This window comes from Podarcis tiliguerta (assembly GCF_965153285.1).
Source record: "Podarcis tiliguerta genome assembly, chromosome: 14".
In the NCBI taxonomy this organism is placed as follows: Eukaryota; Metazoa; Chordata; class Lepidosauria; order Squamata; family Lacertidae; genus Podarcis; species Podarcis tiliguerta.
This window is the reverse complement of record NC_139547.1, coordinates 28,765,369-28,784,583: the sequence shown is the minus strand read 5'-3', so window position 1 is coordinate 28,784,583 and position 19,215 is coordinate 28,765,369. Positions and strand designations below refer to the sequence as shown.

General features: G+C 47.2%; 1 protein-coding gene and 1 long non-coding RNA gene across 4 annotated transcripts in view; one reads left to right on the top strand and one right to left on the bottom strand.

The window, feature by feature from the left end:
- Positions 1–19,215, top strand: part of MAP1A (microtubule associated protein 1A) — a 37,102-nt gene that overhangs the window by 497 nt on the left and 17,390 nt on the right. The window contains exons 1-2 of one of the 3 annotated variants that reach the window (XM_083412656.1): positions 6,110–6,217; positions 6,510–6,611. Coding sequence is in view for 1 of the 3 variants with exons in the window: in XM_083412654.1 (XP_083268780.1) it covers positions 6,510–6,611 (102 nt within the window). In the remaining 2 variants the exon portion in view is untranslated. Of the gene's footprint in view, positions 1–6,109; positions 6,218–6,509; positions 6,612–13,006; positions 13,133–19,215 lie in introns of those variants that run through there. The other 2 variants (XM_083412654.1, XM_083412655.1) reach the window with 2 other exon arrangements.
- On the bottom strand, positions 1,109–4,421 carry LOC310664103. Its single transcript, XR_014504779.1, has 3 exons — positions 4,347–4,421; positions 2,908–2,989; positions 1,109–1,228 (listed from the first exon to the last, which is right to left on the bottom strand). It is a non-coding gene; the product is annotated as an uncharacterized lncRNA (long non-coding RNA).

The window sequence follows — 19,215 nt, the reverse complement described above, 5'->3', positions numbered from 1 at the left end:
CCGGACCCTTCTCCTTGCCCGCTGCCGCCTGGGCAGGAACCCCCGAGGCGCCACTCCCTGGAAGATCCACCTGGCGGTCAGTCTTCTTGCCATTTTGATCTTGTCGGTTCGGGTGTAACTGAAGACAAATTTGCTCTGTCATCTATGGGAGAGCCCGGGAACTGTCATCGTTTTCGTCTATTAGTCCTTTCTTCTTAAACTGCTGCAGTGCCCAGAAGTACAGGACTCCAGCTGAAGGCTGACCAAAGCAGAATTTAGCGGTCCCATAGCTTCTCCTGATCCAGACACTATGTTTCTGTTGTAGCCTAGAATTGTATTAGCCTTTTTAGTAGCGGCATCACATTGCTGGCTCATTTTTAGCTCATGGTGTGCTAAGAAACCTGGCTCTACTGTCAAGCCAGGTGCTTTCCACCCTGTACTTGTGTGTCTTGATTTTCCTACCTAAATGCATAATATTGCATTTATCTGTGCTGAAATTAAATTTGTTACTTTGGTCCAGTTCTTCATCATGCTAGACTCACCTTGAATTTTGTTGGTTTGGTGTTATCTGCTGATTTGATGAACATTTTCTCTATTCTTTTGTGTCCAAGTCTTTTATACAAAGTTGTTGAGCCACCAGCTTCACATCTGCCTAACAGTAGCAGGTCTTTCATGTGGGGGTGGGGAACCTTCATAGGCAGCGTTCTGGGAACTGTTTGTCAAAGGTGGGCAGGACTAGAAGCAAAATGAGTTGAGCAACAGATGTGACTCTTCTTAGTACAATAGACTACAGCCCTGCCACAATCAAGCCAATGATTTCCCCACACACCCTTCTCCATCCACTGACACAATTCAAGGACACATTTCAGCCAGGCAAAAGCCCTATAGGAGGAACTGGATCCAGAGCTCTTGAGGGTTTTGGCTTGGGGAAAGTCTAAAGAGTTGGATAAGGAGTTCTGGAAGTCTTTATTCTGCCCCTGAATCCAAGAGTCCCCAAGCTTAGTCTATCACAAATTTTAGCAGCTTGTCAACAAGAATATTGTGGAGGAGCTTGTTAAAAGCCTTGCTGAAAACAAGCTATACTACATCTTGTAACATCCCACTGTTCTATCAAGTTAGCTGTAAAAAGGGGGAGGTAGATGAAGTTCGTCTGGTATGACTTTTTCTTAAGAAAACTGACTTGTAGTTGTATTTCTGTCTGGCACAATGCTGCTGCTGCTTGAACTGCTGGGAATGATGGAGTATAAAGCTAGGAGTAAACAAATACAAATTATATACTGTAATCATTCCTGCAAAGGGCATAATGAATGAGACAATAAGTGCACTCCCAATAAGGCTTTACAGCTGGGGTGGAACCCTTAATGCCCTCTCTCCTCAGGAACTCCAGCCTGGCAGGGGGGAAAGGGATGTATCCAGGTAAGTGAGGAAGGTTCCCCTTCTCTGCAGCCTGGAGGGTGTGGCTGGTGCTTGCCCAGCTGCTGCCAGCAAAATGTCCCATATTGGCCCTCCCCCAAGAATGCAAATCAGTGTCATGGGATTGACACTGCAGTGCTATTCAAGGACCTCCTAGTTGCAGCTCTGATTTTCAGTAACTTATGGGAAACCCACATCTTTCTTGCAGCACATAAGAGGAGCAGATGGAAGCAAGCTGGCAAGCTTGGAAAGAGGCAGGTAGTGGCTGCTGCTGCTGCTGCTGCGGCTGCTGCTGTGGTGTGTAGTTGGTGCTGCAGTGCAGCTTTCTTTCCTGCTAGTTCCTGGACTTTCTCTCTGCAGTGAGTGTGAAGCAGGAGCAGCATGAAAGTGCCTCCTTGGTGAGCAGGAAGTAGGTGAGGGCTCTTTTCTTACCTGGCATTCTCCAGGAATGGAGTAAAGGCAGCCCTCTTATCTCTCCTTGGGGTGATATTTGTAGCACCTTGTCAATGTGGATGGGTCATTTCAAGGGAATGAAAGAGGAATTGCCACTGTGGTTGACTCCTCCTTTGGACATATGGAAATCACCTCCTTTTCTTTTATTTTCCTCCCCTCTGGTTGGCTGAATCCTTTTAAAGCAGTCTTACACTGCAGGGTTTGTGGAGAGGGGCTGTCTTTGTAAGTCTGGAAGGGCATTGCTTTATTCTTATTTACTTTCAAAAATGCATATCTCTTGTTTTTAAATTTAAATAAGTTTCTAAAGCAATGCACAATGCTGGTAAAACAGAGCACAATGTAAATGGAATAGCACATTTTTATTAATTTTTAACTCAAAAGATCAGTGGAAATAAAATAAGTTGGACAGCATAACAGGGAAGATAAAACAGGCTGTACACAATTCAGCAAATAAAATTAAAATGTTGCTCATGAAAAGCTCCTACTAATGAAACAGTCTTTATCTGGCACTGAAAACCTAGCAAACGTGTGGAGCAGTTGTATATGGAGGGTGTTGCAGTGATGGGACATAATTTCTCCATCTAACAGCTGCCTTGCTTCTTCAGGCAAAGGAAGGTTTGTATAGGAGTATGTGGTCTTCCAGATACCAAGGTTCTAAGGCATAAATGATTTTAAAGGTTAAGACTAGCAGTTTACCTGGGGAAATAGGAAATCTGGAGCTACTTTTGAACATAAGGGTGTGTTCCTCATTACTAGTACCGAGCAATAACTTAAACTGCAGCATTTTACATTTCTGCATTGTCTTCAAATATAATCTAAAGATAGATGGGCAAGTATGGGCACAACAGCCTTGTGAGGTAGGTTAGGTTGAGAAGCAGCGATGGCCCCTGGTTACCCAGTGAACATCATGGCCAATTGGGGATTTGAACTCTGGTCTTCCAGGTCCTAGTCTGACACTCTAACTTCTGTACCATTCTGGCTTAGATGAAATTCCTCTAAACAGCAGTTCTGCCTTGCCTGGACTCACACAGTATATAAGCCCCCATCCAATCCATTACTGACCTCTGACACCTATTCAGAACTATTTGCTCCTCTTGTTCAACTGAAACCAGAGCTCTTCCTGCTGGGACTAATGGCTGTACAACTAGAAAAAGAATATGGAGTACAATATATGATCACAGCAGTGAGATTTTAATAAGCACACCAAAGACAGAAGAACTTACTATTACCTACTATGAAAGAATGGTTATTGAAATTAATGGATTTGGCTGAGATTGCAAAGTTGACATGTTAGAGAAAAATCATTGTTGACATTTTGAAGACTGAAAATTTGGTTTATGTAAAGTAGAAGAGTTGGATGTTATTATGGAGTAAGTTTTTGCACAAGCTTTTAAAACTAATAGATGGAGAATTGGAAATCTTTTCTTTTTTCCTTCTTTTTCTGTAACTTATTTATTTTAGCTTTTATGTTTAAAAATTTAATGTTGAATTCTTTATATTGCTCATTCCTTGTTTGTTTTTCAAGCTTTAATAAAAATAGCTTTTTAAAAAAAGAACTTTTAGCTCCTTTCCTAAATTCAAGGAAGACTTGAAGGTCCTTGAGGGATGTTTTCCTGATTCCCACTATTTCACTTCATTCATTCCAGCAGCACCATGATAAACTGAATGTTAGGGAACATAATGAGGAAATCTGTTTTGTATGGAGTATAGATTACAATGTATGCAACTGAAATTAGTGCATATTGTTGGGTCTTAAATTGTTCTGTCATTATCAAATTGAACATACATGCTTCTTGTGTGTATGTCTTGTACATTTTAAATAACCTTAAAAATGACAGTCAGAGAGCCTGACTTCGGTGGTCCCAGTTTCATTCTTTATTGTCCCAGTTCCTTTAGTCTTTACTGAAATTGGAATATTCTGTGTACAATTTTGACCAGAACCTGAGGCTGGATAGCCCAGGGTTGAAGAGATGCATTTCATTCAGGGTGCCCCATTGCACTGAAAGGTATTCTCCCCCCCCCCCCCGGTCTATTCAAACAAATTAAGCTCAATAGTGTTAGAAAAAATAAATACTTTAGCTCCAGGTCAGTCCCCTGGTACTCCAGGGAGCTTGTGGTCATAAATCTTCAGTAGCCCACTGTAATTTACTTACAAATAACTTCAAATTGGGTTCTGCTTTGAATACTGCAAAAATATGGGCTGCTGCCTTGGCTGCATCTGGTAGCACTTGCTTGGATGAGTTTCAGTTGTTGCAGCCAGAGGGTGAAGGCAGGATGCATGGAAAGACAAAGTTTCCCACTTCTGTGCTCTGTTGGAAGCTGCTGCCAAATAAACCTTCCTTGGACCATCACCATGAGCTAAATATAAATCAGCAATCCAATGCAGTAACTAAAAAGACCGATACAATTCTAGACTGCATTAACCAATGTATAAAATGTCCACACCACAAAACTAATGATGGCAACCTATTCTGCTTTGGTCAGACCTCATCTAGACCTACCTGTGTCCAGCTGGGGTGGGCACAGCAGCTGAAGGAGTTCCCAACTGGAGTGTGCCCAGAAATGGGCAACAAAGACTAGTGGGGTGCCACAGGGTTCTGTCTTGGGCCCGGTCTTATTCAGCATCTTTATCAACGACTTGGATGATGGACTCAAGGGCATCCTGATCAAATTTGCAGATGACACCAAACTGGGAGGGGTGGCTAACACCCCAGAGGACAGGATCACACTTCAAAACGACCTTGACAGATTAGAGAACTGGGCAAAAACAAACAAGATGAATTTTAACAGGGAGAAATGTAAAGTATTGCACTTGGGCAAAAAAAATGAGAGGCACAAATACAAAGATGGGTGACACCTGGCTTGAGAGCAGTACATGTGAAAAGGATCTAGGAGTCTTGGTTGACCACAAACTTGACATGAGCCAACAGTGTGACGCAGCAGCTAAAAAAGCCAATGCAATTCTGGGCTGCATCAATAGGAGTATAGCATCTAGATCAAGGGAAGTAATAGTGCCACTGTATTCTGCTCTGGTCAGACCTCACCTGGAGTACTGTGTCCAGTTCTGGGCACCACAGTTCAAGAAGGACACTGACAAACTGGAACGTGTCCAGAGGAGGGCAACCAAAATGGTAAAGGCCTGGAAACGATGCCTTATGAGGAACGGCTAAGGGAGCTGGGCATGTTTAGCCTGGAGAAGAGGAGGTTAAGGGGTGATATGATAGCCATGTTCAAATATATAAAAGGATGTCACATAGAGGAGGGAGAAAGGTTGTTTTCTGCTGCTCCAGAGAAGCAGACACGGAGCAATGGATCCAAACTTCAAGAAAGAAGATTCCACCTAAACATTAGGAAGAACTTCCTGACAGTAAGAGCTGTTCGACAGTGGAATTTGCTGCCAAGGAGTGTGGTGGAGTCTCCTTCTTTGGAGGTCTTTAAGCAGAGGCTTGACAACCATATGTCAGGAGTGCTCTGATGGTGTTTCCTGCTTGGCAGGGGGTTGGACTCGATGGCCCTTGTGGTCTCTTCCAACTCTATGATTCTATGATTCTAAGATGGTGAGGCCTCTGGGAACCACATCCTGTGAGGAAAAGATGAAGGAGGTGGGTATGTTTAGCCAGGAGAAGAGACCATTAAGAGGTGAGATGAGACAAAACCATGTTCATATACTTAAAGAGTGTCACATAGATAATGGAGCAAATTATTTCTCCAGAGAATAGGACCCGAACTAATAGGTTAAAATTATAGGATTTCTACTAACCATTAGAATGAGCTTTCAGTGGTGGAAGAGACTGCCTTGGAAGGTGGGGGGCTCTCCTTAATTATAGGTTTTTTAGTGCAAGTTGTATGGTCACCCATCATAAATGCTTTAGCAGTAGACTGACAAGTGGGGCTGAGCTGAGGTACCTTCCAGTTCTTTGTGTGTCCAGTCTTACTCATTGATACAGGTGCTTGATTTGGTGGTAAGGACCTGGCTCCAAATATTCCTAAATGGTGCTGATGATATGGACTTCTTTCATCTCACTTCCAGCCTGCTTTTAGGACTAAAACTGCTTTGGTCAGCAAGGCAACATTGATGAAGCTGATCAGCATTGATGAAGCTGGTCAGTGCAGTGTACATCACTGCAGTGTAGTATAAATTTGTGCTAAATGAAATAGGACATACACAAGCCCATTCTTCAGCTTTCCATAGTGCCAGGTGGCTGAGGCAAACAGTCCTTATGAAGGAATATTCTCTGGACAGTGTGGAAGAAACTCAACTCATGGACCTGAAGGTGACTTCCACCACATGATGGGGAAGCCACATGGATTACCTGGAGAGGCTAAACTGCTGTTTGGAAGGACAGACTGAGCACCCTGCTGGGATAGGAAGGTGATTAGCCCTCATAGATTACATGGATTAAAGAGCAAACTCTGAGGCTATCAGGATGCTCAGGGGCTTTGGGAAAGTGATTAGGCAGTAGAAGCTTGGACTAGAGTTGGACTCTCATCCAAGGAGCAAAGCATCCAATGCACAGAAAAGGACTCTTGTTCCTATTGGGTGGTCAAACCCACTTCCTCACCCAAGGTACAAGCCAGGCCTGTGTTCCTCTGAATCAGTGTACAGCTTTGGTCTCTTCCAGGAGAGCACATGAACTCATTCCTCTCTCCCTTTCTCTCAACAGGTCTTCGCTCATGGGACATTGACCTCTCTTCCTGTGACCTTAATCAGCAACTGAGACTGTTTGTTACGCGTCATCTTGCACATTTTTCATCAGAGGTCAAAGGTCAGTGCCCACCTTGTTTATCTTAATTTTTGAGATTTGCATTTATGCCCAGAGCTACTGTCAGCTTTGAGGGAGGCTTCTGGGGTGATGTGCTGTCTCCTGGTGGCTTCAGAAATAGGTCTGCTGCCAGCCTTACTCTTTTCTACAGTGCACTGGGATGCTAGTGGCATCTGACCCAGCCCCAAGGGAGAGTCTATGGGGCACAATGGGCTCCTCCAAGTTGAGGGGGGGGGAGTCCAAGTTGGGGGCTAGGAAGCAGCCTCAGACTGCAGTTGCAGCACCATGGACAGCTCCAAATGGGCAGCTTGGAGTTGCTGCACTCCACTGACATTTTATGTTTGTATTGGGCTGGGGTCCTCAAACTTTTTAAACAGGGGGCCAGTTCACCGTCCCTCGGACACTGTTGGGGGCCGGACTATAGTTTGAAAAAAATATGAACTAATTCCTATACACACTACACATATTTTATTTGTAGTGCACAAAAAACAGGAAAAACAATACAATATTTAAAATGAAGAACAATTTTAATCAACATAAACAAGCCAGGCCCAAGCCAGGGGTGAGGTGGGGTAGGGGGATCCCCTCTCAAAGTTTCTGCATTTGCATATAATATTTTGGGGTGGGGCCACCGAAGGCTACATAAATGTGCTGTTCCACACAAACTCCCATTTCAATACACACACCTTTGAAGGGGAAAGGGCAAGATATTGCTGTGGGAGCAGGAGGGAGGGAAAGAGATGCCTGCGATCCCACCGCAAGGCTGTGGCAGTCGAGGGCTGGCAGTGGAGACCATGCAGCTTGTCAGTAGGGGGCCTGAGCAGCATTGGGGAAGGGGGGTGTTTGCTCCACACGACCTCCCGCCCAACAGCACCCCCTAAACATCCGACTCGCCCCCTCCCCTTTCCCGACCATTAGGAGGGAAGTGGTTGTGGGAGGGGGAGAACCCTCCTCACCTTTCACCCCCTAAAAATAAAACACCCGCCCATTCAAGTGAGGGGGGGATGAGGAGGCGAACCCCCCCCCACTTCTCCTCACAGGAAGGAGGCTCCGCTGCCACTGCATGGTCCGGCCCCACTGCGCCCCTGCCACCATTCATAGGAGGAGGGCAGCCCGGCTGAGGAGGAGTGGGAGGGCTGAGGCAGGTGGTGGCGGCAGTGATGCAGGGTAGCGCACCGAGGCAGGTCCTGCTCCTCCCGCTGCTGCTGTCTGTGGAGCGGCAGCGGTGGTGGCTTCTCCTCCCTCTCCCTCAGTCGCCTCTCTCTCGCTCCCTGTGCGCCTCTCCTCAGCTCCACTGCTGCATGAATGAAGAGCCGGGCCCTCATAAACACCCTCCTTTTCTCCCCTCCCCCACTTCCTCCTCTCCTTTGGGTTCTGCTATGGCTGGGCAGGTCAGTTTTAGGACCCTGGCGGGCTGGATCCGGCCCACGGACCGTAGTTTGAGGACCCCTGGTCTTGGGCCTGATCTCCCCACTCCTTCAGTCTCTCCCCCAGATCCTCAAGAGTGGAGATTCCCTGAAGCCAGTCCTTTGGCCTGAATCCCAGCTATCACCCTGTTACCTTGAGAGTGGCTGGGGTAACTGAATCCAGATGAGTGGCATATAAATAAATAAATAAATAAATTATTGATTATTGATTATTGATTATCATCATCATCATCCTCTCCCGCTTTCTATATCACCCGTGTTTGAGAGAGGGGTAGGGGTGGGGTGTCAAGGGTTCCATGTGAGAATCAAGCTCCAGAAGTGCTGTCTTTGTGGAGTTGTCTGTGACAGGGGGGTCAGATACAGACTAAGGCTCATTGTTGGGGATTGAAGTTTAGCCCCTTTTCTGTTTGTATTCCTGCTATGCCTGGTGCAGCAGGCTTCTCCACTTCTGCTTCAAGATTCCTGGTAACTGCTTGGGTTCAGGGTCATGGTAGGCATCCTGAGGAGACGGAAGCAGGGTGGTGGCAGCTGGAGCTCTGTTTCTTCTGAGCCAACATCTCCTACAGTTCTGGCTCAGTTCTGGCACCTCTCAGGTGGGCCCATTGCCATTATAAGAGAACAAGGGGAGGTGTTCCTGGTGAGTTCCAGCACTTTTTTCTGTAAAAATAGCACTGCCTACAGCTATTCTTTTTTTGGGGGGGGGGGGAATAAAATAAAGCTAAAGCTGTTGCCCTGGTCAGTGCTCTCCCCATCCCAAGATTCAGCCTGAAATTGGGCATCCTTCAGGATGGTGCCAAAGGGACCTTGGCTTTGTAGGAATAGAGAGACGGGCGGAAAGGTCAAGCTAGATATCATCAGCATAACACCACAGAGGTAGCCTAGAAGGAACAAAGGGAGGGGGCTGAGAACAGAGAACTGTCAGGTCTCCAAATGGAAGGAGAAACCTGAGAAGAGGTAGCCATGGAAAAGAGACTTCAGAACCACAGGAGTTACCGTAATTCATGGAAGGACGTTGCTACATCTCAAAGAGCAAACTGAACTAAGAAAGAAAGAGATGTCAAGAAAGAGTGTTGCACTTCAATCTTTAAGGTGCCACAACACTCTTTGTTGATGTCTCATTTAAGCTTTGGTGACTGACATCCACTTCCTTACATGCAACCATGGCCAGTGCTGATGAAATAATTGGGGAAGCAGCTTGTTTAAAGCAAGGAGGGACAACCCTGAAGAATGGGAGAAGTCAGAGATGCAGGAAAGGATGTAAACAGGCCTGTCTCCTGGTGCTTTCCCTTCATGGAAGGATAGCAAGAGAGTCAGGAGTTTGTGTGCAGCTCATTACCCATGGTATCCTGGCCTTTGGTTCATGGCTAGATCTACACAGAGCTCAATCTTGCTTCTAACAGGTTCTGGTCTGCAAGATCCCTGGAGATTTCAGCTCATGTGTCATCACCTCTTGAACATTTCAAAGTCTCCATGCAAGTCAATGGAACGGGAGGCTTCTGTAGGATGAGTTTTATGGGTAGGAGAGGATATATTAACTGCAATTTATCCCTTTTGGCTCCCACGTGTGTAGGTTGAACAGAGTTTTAAAATCCCATCCTTGGCAGCAAAAATTTAAAGCATAAGAATTAGGCTGTAGAATCATAGAATTGTAGAGTTGGAAGGAATCCCAAGGGTCATCTAGTCCAACCCCCTTGCAATGCAGGAATCTCAGCTAAAGCATCCATGACAGATGGTCATTCAACCTCTGCTTAAAAAGCTCCAAAGAAGGAGGGTCTACTTCATTGTCCACTGTAAAGCCTACTTTTGAGCAAGTTCAGCTATGAAATAACCTGGTTTTCTATTTCTTACCCCACTTAACAAAGAATCAAGAAACAACTTGTAAAGTAAGTTTAAAAAAGATTTACTTACTTTATAACCTTCCACTGGTTCACAGTAAAGGCAGCAGTAAAAACTATGCAGGCAAAACATGTATTCATATCTACAGTATAACCAGCTTCAGCCTATAGCTGGAGCAAGTGGAGGTTTGTCTGTATCCAATGCTTGTCAAAGAAAGAAAGGGAGGGAGGGAGGAAGAAGCAGGAAATGCTACATGCTCCTTCTACAGCAGAAGAGGGAGAAATGACATCACATAGATGTCTACCAATTGTATTTCTATGGTCTGAGTATCTGCCTGTCAACAATACAGCTCTGTGGTGTTAGCCCCTTCTCATGCTAACTAGCAAGAATATGTATTTCTAAAGTTTGGCTGCTAATGTCCCACATCTTCTACACACAGCTGAGTGCTTGGCTAGGCCACGGTGGAGAGCTAAGCGCATGACAGATTTGCTGCAACCTGACAAATATGAGAATCCAAATCTGCCTCAGCCCTGCTGGTGACCTGAAATATTAAGAGCATTGAAGGTCTGCCATACACTACTCTGTCCTGCCACAGTCTTCCAGTCAGCAATAGGGGTGTAACAGTGAGCTGCTCCTTGTTTAATGCTTCCCAGCTCAATCTGCAATGCAAGCATAAAATGATGGATATCATGGCAAAAGTGTAAGCTGCACTCTCAGCTTCCACCCAACCTGCAACAGGGGCCTAACAGCTGTGGACAAGTATTAGACCCCTATTTTTGGAAACCGCAGGATTCAGTGTGAGCTGTGCTGCCACTCCCTGCTAGCCACAACCCCTGTCAAGGGGTTAATGAACAATATTTGCTTTGGAGTTTGTATTAGCAGGGATAATTTAAAAATGTTTCACACTAAATAAGAAATGAATTTGCAACAAAGGAAAGAGTTTCTGCTCTAACATTTTTTTGGAGGGTGGGTGGACACACTGCTGCCCAAATCTATCTATATTAAAATATTGGACTTTTCCATTAATTTCTATAGGTCACTCTCACTTTCATCCCTCGAGCAATTTAGCCTATCAACACAATGGTCAACTCTGTCCTTTCTGTATCTGGGTGTCTCTCTTTTGTTGGAAAAAGTGGAGAGAAATGGATCAAGAGAGACTGGAGGAGGAGACAGCAGCACAGAGGCTAAGATGCCCACCTCCTACTCTCATTATGCCTTATTTGCTCCCCTCCAGTTTTCTTTTCCAACTGACCACAGGTTCCGTGGATATGAAGCAATCTGAAATCTGAATTTAATCTGTGGAAATCTGAATTTAAGATTGGAAAACTGATAAACTGAAATAATGATACCCAACCATCCCTAGTGGATGGTGCTGTTTTGCCTTCATGCAGATCTGTACTCACCCCTGATCTTTGCGAAGAGAGGGAAGGAGGATGACACACCTATACAATGTTTATTGGGGAGTTGGGGTGAAGTAATATTCTTTGCAATTGTTGTTTCTTATGAGATAAGCCAGTATCACACTCTTCCATGTAGAACCTACCTGAATTGTGTACTCATTGCAGCTCAGTACATGCACTTCCAAGTCATTTATAGGCACCTGTCAACTCCTGTAGGTGAGGCATGAAATTTTCCCTATTACTCTCTTGCATGAAGAGGCTGGAATGCCATTATATACAAAGCCCTTCTAAGACACAAATGTATTTCCCAAGCTGAAAATCACACCTCTACCCTCACAGGCACCAAGCTTTTATGTGCTGGTCATCTGTCAGGAATCAGCTGGATATCCTGTTCTGTAGACGTCTTAATTTCCAGGAGTTTTGCTGCATTCGCTGGAATGCATTATACTGATGGAGATGATGTCCCAGTCTCCCTGTTCAGCTTTCTCAGTGCTGGACAGAGAAGCACAACTCAAGTGTGTTTGCCACTGCTAGAGATATTCTGGGACAATTATCTGATCTTCCACATCTTGAGTAAGATGAACAGGCCAGCCTCTACACAAAAGAAGAATAAGACCTCAGAAATGGCAACATTAAGAATTAGTGTTTTTTAATTGTGATTTCTTAATGGTGGTGCTACATGTAAATTAATCAGTAAGAACAGCAACAGTTTAACTGCTTTCCTGTTCTTGTTAACCTTAGCAGAACTAGTCCACTAAATGCATCCCTTGCCTGGACTAGGTTGGACATCTCCCTGGACACCTTAATTTAGACCAGATTTGAGCTGGGCTTGACAGGCAGAAGCTATAGCAGGAGTGGCCAAGCACATACTAGGCCTGGCCAGTTGAAAGGCTTCCTGTTGCCAATTGCTCTGAATGTGGCAACACCTCCTCTTCCTTCCAGGCCAGCAAATCCTTCCAACAGCCATGAACAGCACTCCGAGGCCAGAGTGGCTTACTGGCCACGGAAGTGGAACTTCTTGCTTCAAGCCCCCAAACTCCTCCCATCTCTCGTCTTTTTATTTACAACCAGCCTGGCAGAGCTTAGCAGACCCTCCGGGCAGCAACTGGGGATAAGAGGACCTGTAATTCATTTCGGTTCTCTTAATCATATGGGATCTGTATGTTCATTTCCAGGCCCAAGATGACAGCCAAGCATGGTTTAATGATGGGAGGATGCCTCCTGTTGTGGTTCCCTTTGGGCACCAGATGGTGACATTGGATGTATGCTAAAGCACATCCAAATAGGGTTTCAGCTCAGGCATGCCAAATCCTGCTCCCCCCAAAAAAATAATTCTCTCTGCAATTTGGCATCATTTTCTTGTGTGGAAACAGCTCCCCACATTTCCCAGGGAATCTGGCTTCTCTTCCCGTTTCGGTGACTTGGGAGGAAGCCCCATTGGAAACAACGGGACTTAATTTGGAGACGACTTGACTGCACTGTTGATGCATCCTCTAGAACAGCACTTGCGGGCTCCCCTTCCCCAGGTCTTGCAGGAGGGAAGTGGAGTGGCTCCTTTTGCATCCACAACCTGAGCGAGCTCCTGTCCTGCGGAAGAGCCGGGCAACGCCCCCCACTTCCAGCCCTCTCTTGCCCCTTTACTGCTCAGTCGTGTGCTTGGGCAGTTCGGAGGCCTTGGGCCTTGCCGCGGCTCACGAGGGGTTAAGGCTGCCGGGGCGGGGGGGAGCAGCTCCGCCCCCTCCTCCCCCCACTTCGCCGCCGCCGCTTTGCACTGACAGCAGCTGCCTGGCGCAGCCCAGGCCCAGCCGGCATCGTCGCGGAGGGCAGCCGAGGGCGGAGGGACGCGTCGCCACCTCACCGGGTACGTGCATGGGGTGGGGGGAGCGGGGATGGGACCGGCCGCGGCCGGCCAGCCAGCCAGAGGGGTGGGATCCTGGGAGGACGAGGGTGGCCAGAGCCCTCCGCGCATCGCAGGGGCCGAGAGGAGGCCCGTCGGGGGACGGAAGGGGGGCTGCACCCCGCATGCCCGACCTCCGGAAGGGAGCGGAGTGGGGAGAGGAGGGAGGGGGCGCAGCAGCATCCTCGTCCGCAGGTGCTGCCCGCCCCACCCCCGGGCTTCGTTGCTTCCCCCCGCGGGGACGTGCCCCGAGGGGTATCCCTGCCGGGGGGGGGGGACTGGTCTTGGGCAGATGGGCCAGCTAGCCCTCCTGGGACTGGAAGGCGGAGGCGCTGGTGCTTTTGCTCCGGAGGGGGCAGCCCGCAGGCTGGCTAGCTAGCCTGCCCATCAAGGCCTCCGGGAAAGGGTCCGGCCAGCGCCCCCTTTCGCCTTTGCCGGGGAGGGGGGACGCGGTGGCGGAGGCTCTTGAGCGCGCACGCGAGGCGCGCACACTGCGGCAAATTTTGCAGCTGGCGCCCGCCTGCTCCAAGTGCCGCGTGGGGTGGGGGTGGGGGGCGCAGGGAGTCAGCTTGGCGGCCTCCGGCCTGCCGGACCCCTTGGGAGCACGCCTCCTCCGGGACCAGCCCCCGCCTTCTCAGACACCGATGCTTCCAGAAGCGCTGCGGGAGGGGGGATGTTCTCCAAGAGCTCTTGAACGCTGCCGGAGATGCCGGAGATGGATTGGAAAGAAGCACTGCCCCCCCCCCCCCCGCACATGCTTTCTCCTGGCCTGCTTGCCCAGCCCCCGTCGTTCCCCGCGTTGTTGCTCAGATGTCTCAGCTTAGTCCCGTGGAGTTCCCCCTCTTCTTCCAACATGGGTGCCCCACCCTCTGGTGCCAGTGAGGATGCCAGCAGCACGGTGCCAAGCATCATCTTGTCTGCCAGTCAGGTCACGCTCGCTCTCGCTCTCTGACCCCCCCCAGTCCCACTGCCTCTTGGAAGCCCCTTCCCACATCAAGGGTCCTAAGCACTTTAGAGGAGCCCTGCAGCTGCAAGATCAGACCTAAGGGGGCTCAGCTGGTACTGTACTCTGTTTTCACAGTGGCCAAGCAGGTGCCCCAAGGGGAAGCTCAAAAGCAGGACAAGAGCACAGTGCCCCTCCACATTTCCTCAGCATCCTGACCCTGGAGGGAGAACACAGCCATTTGTGCTTGCACTAATTGGTAACCTTATCCCCCTCCATGAAGTTGTCCACTCCTCTTTTCAAGTTTTCCCCATTTGTGACCACCATCACTGCCTCTCCTAGGAGTGAATTTCAGGGTTTAACTCTGTGCTGCTGTGTGAAGGAGTCCTTCCTTTTGTCTGGCCTGGACCATCCTGGCTGAGCCAAAGAAAGGAGGCCCCAGAAGCCTCCTGCTGATGGAAGGCTTTTCTTCCTGCATGTGGACAATCTGTGAAAGTCACTATCTGAAGCTACAGGAACATCTGTCTAAGAACAAATCAGTGGGGCTTAAAGGTGCTTAGCTTTGGCTGGATTGTGCCCTAAGCAAGGCATTATCTTTATTGGATCAGCTGGCTGGTATGGAGGAGATACAGGCTTTTGAGTCATACAACCCTCTTTATCAGGCAGAATGGAATGGAAGCCAAATTTTGGGGTGGGGATGCTGCTTCCTCATGCAGAAGCTTCCAGTGGCATCCTGTGGCCATCCATTGCAAACACTTCAACACTAGAGAAGAAAATCGATTTGATTGCCAAAGGTTGCAGGGCATTACAGGGAGCCAGGAGGCCTGGTTGCAATCCTAGGCTTGGCTACTCAGAAGTAAGCCACATTGAGTTATCTGGAACTTACTTCCAGGTAAGTGTGTGTAGGACTGAATTCTTAATTTTTTCCTCCAGACATAAAGGCCAAGGTACAGTGCAATTACCTCTGAGGGTGAGGACTGGGTTAGTTATGCAGAAGGATACAGCCAGAGTTTGCATCCAAAATCGCTTCCCTGCTTCTCCAGCTCTGAAAGGTGAAGGGTAGTAGTGCCTCAGTCATTAGATCACCTCCTTTGTCTGCAAAAGGTCCCAAGCTTAGTCCTTGATGACATCTTCAGGTAGACCTGGGAATGTCCCCTGACATCATGGAGTCTCATCGTTGCCAATCAGTGTATAAAAAACTGAGTTTGATGGACCCCATTGGTCTGGTTCTGTATAAGGCAACTGCTTCCACTGCGGTTCCAAAGTAGCCAGAGTAGACCCAGTGTAGGAGGCCAACCTGCTATGCAAATTTTGGAGTGGATTTTGCACCCCAGATGCAAATAATTTTGCATTCCCAAAGGCACGCCTCATGGAGTTCTGGAGGAGAGACTCATTTCCTGGACTTGATCATTTTAAGGCTGCTTTCTTCATGGTATTTTTAAAAACTTTGTATTATTTCCTTAAGCTACAGAGTAATTCCCAATAAAACAAGTAAATAAGAATCCATAAAAAACACAGTCCATTGAAAGAACAACAAATCACTAAGCAACATTTAATAGCAGCAATCGGACCTCTCCTCCAAATGCCCTCCAAGAAGATGTACCCTCTTAAAATGCTCTTAGCTACCTTGAAAGACTGCGTGGAAAGGAAAGAAAGGGAGACTTTCCCTAGGTATATGATAAAGTACTAGAACTGGGTTTTGTTCCTAAAGCCCCAAAATAGTTTTGTATTTTGCAGCCAACTGAGGAGAATTTAAATTAATACTTTAAATGGAGTTACAAGTACATAAGACGTCTAGGCCAGCATCTTGTTTCTCAGAGGTCCAGCCCCAGGTATTCAGAATCATTTGATCATGGAGGTTTGTGTACAGCCAGCCTCACTGGTAGCCATAAAGAGCGTTCATGGGTTTGTTTAATAATTCTCCTTCAGAGCATTGGTGAACATCTTGGGACATCAAATTTCATGGTTCCACTATATATTTTGGGAAGAAGGCCTTCCTTTTGTCTGTCCTGAATCATCCAACATTCAGCCTTATTGAATGACCCCGCTGGTTTCATGAGAAAGGAAGAAAAACTTCTCTGTATCTAATTTTGCCATACCATGCTGAATTTTATATCTCTTTAGCACATCTCTCTCTCTCTCTCTCTCTCTCTCTCTCTCTCTCTCTCCCAACACACACACTGCTTACCCTTTTCTTAAACTAAAAAGATTTAGAGGGCTGGCATTATTAAACATGACTACCTAGTTTATTCATTTCAATGGATCACTTTGGCAGAACACCCCCTAAAATATGTCACCTTTCTGTATAGGAGAGTTGTGCCAACCCCTTCTCTCCTTCGTTCGGGTTGACCATTTCTGCCCCTTTTCCAGCTCTCCAATGGCCTTTTTGAGGCACAGAAACCAGAACGGTACACAATATTCCTAGTCATTACAATATAGGGAGATTCCCCCTCCCCCCACTTTCCTAAATATCCCTCAAAAGGAATTCACCATATGCAATTGGCCCACTGATCTCACCTGAGCAAAGCTGCTCCTGGACATCGCCAGGACCTGGACATCTGTGTCCAAGGCTGGATCCAGGAGCATTCCAAGCTGCAAACCTGAGCTTTCAAGGGGGATGCAGCTTCAGCCAAGGCAGACTGAATCCCCATTCCCTGAGCTGCCATTCTGTGACTAGGAAAACATCTGTCTTGTTGGGATTAAGCATCATTTTGTTAGCCCTTTTCTGATCCAATGCTAACTGCAAATGCTAATGTAGGAGTTGGGGGGGAGGGGAGAATGGATTTAGATGGGAAGGAAATATAGTTGGGGGTCACCCACATCTTAGTAGCATCAAATCCCCAAAGCTTGCATGACTGAGCAGTTTATTAATGAACAAGTTAAAAAAATCTAGTCCATGTGCAGCCCCTCCTTTAGGATGAGAATTGTTCAAATGCAAGGAGATGAGTCAGATGAGGACTGCAGGAGTTGAGTGGCTCCATCTACAAAAACATTACCTGAAGGCTCACTAGGTCACCCACCTTGCGTCTGCGCTCCCTCCTCTGTGTGGGTGCCACCCATCCGCCTTGCAAAGCTGACATCACTGCTCCTACCACAGTCAGAGATTCCTAGGCATTTGGGGGTGGGTGACTTTTGTTTTTCTAGTTCTCTTTGACCCATCAGCTACTGACAGGTCACCCTACACGTAGGTCTAGTTGCTGCGAAGTGCTGCAAAGGCAGGCCACCACCAGCAGATTCAGAAAGGGAGTGGACATCTTCCTGGAAAAAGAGTGGGGGCTCATCAGTTGAGCCCCACAGGTTTCTGGGCAGTGCCAAGAAGCGAATGGACAGTGGCAAAACTGCCCCCCTCCAGGGCCAAACTCTCTCTTTTTTTTCACATGGTCAGCCACAGAGCCAAATCCCAGCAGCCATCAGAATGGTATGCAGGAATCCAGAACAGATGATGGCTTTGTGCTTTGTCTGGCCCTGCTGGAGCCATTGGCCTGGCACACATTGTCAGCCACAAGGAGAGGAGTTCCTGCCCACTCGCAGGACCAAGGGTTCTCTCGTTGCCCAGCTTCTAGTCTGCCCCCTCTCCAAAGGGCAAGAGTGGAACCCTAACCCATTTGCATGGGTGTTTGAAGGCAGAAGTAGAGGTGGGGCTGGGGTTTTCTTGCAATAAATTTAACTATGGGCAGGGAGGATGCAAAGAACTCCCAGCCACAGTATGCATGGCTTAGTCCAGAGCTCTAGCGCCATCTAACGTCTTGATCTGGTGCACCATGTCTCAAGGGCCAGGCAGGGTATTGAGGAGATGTCAGATTTCCAGTTCCCTTAGATTTCTTTAGATCAGTTGATCAAACTCTTCCAAGGGACCCCTGTGTAGAGCATGTTATAGTAGATTAATAGACTGCTGTAATGCACTCCATGTGGGGCTGCCTATGGAGACTTCACATGAAACAGAATGCATGTGGAGGAGAGCATAAAAAAGCATAGAAGAAGCCTGGGCTTTCCCTGACCCATAGGTTTGGACCCTGTTTTATGGGTATGAACCCCTTAAATTTCTGCTTGATTTAGGTGTTTAGTCTGTCTTATTGGCTATATTTTAGATTTTATATTGTATATAACGTACACTATTTAGAGATTTTTGAAATATTAAGTAGTTTAGAATTCCTTTTTAAAAAATATAAATAAATAAGTCACCACTACTACATACCAGATGCCTTTAGCTCTGATTTGCTTCTGGGCTCAATTTAAAATGCTAATCTGGACCTTTCCATCCCTAAATGGTTTGAATGTTGGTTTTATTTGATGGACCACCTGCATATGAAGCTGCCTGGGCCCCAGAAGCCTTCATTGCAGGCTCGTGGCTAACAGGCATTAGAGATGAGGTCTTTTTAGGAGTGGCTCCGGATCTTTGGAATTCTTGCTCAAAAGAGGTCTGCATGGATGGCCACATCTTTGTTCATTTTAAAATGAGACTTTAAAACTTACTTGTTTCAGATTGCATTCTGTTAGAAGTGTGGTGAGGTGGGTTTTACCCTGCTGCTGTTTTTAGTTTTTGTAACTGGATTCTTTCATTTATACTTTAAAAACTGTTTTATGGTTTAAAGATCTTTTGCAAGCTGCCTGGAAGAGCTTTGGCCTGAAAGGTGTTGCAGGGGAGCTTTACATAGACAGCCTTTAAACCAGGTTGTGAGGCCTTTACAGCTTCTTCTCACTGGGGCATTGGAGAATCTAGTTTGGTCCACATTTGTAAGCAGGCCAACTCATTTGCATTTGTCAGATGGGATGCTTGGCCTGCAAGAGGAGAGTACAAGAGGAAAGGAGAGATGGGCTGCAAGCTGCAGGTACCAGGAGATGGTGGAAGCAGCCAGGAGTTCTGCAAAGGCCTCTGGAATCTGCTGGGGAGGGGAGATGGGGGGGGGAGGTCAGCAAACAAGAGGCTGCCATCTCCTGGACACCTGTCCTTGACCCAGTGGCTTCTCCACGCCCCTGCCTGGCCTGCCTCCTTCCCCTGCCCACTTCTTGCAATATCAACTGTGAGCAGAGGAAATCCTCTGATGCAAGCAGAATACTAAGCAGCCGAGCTTTGTTTTCCTGGGAGAGATTACTGACATGAATT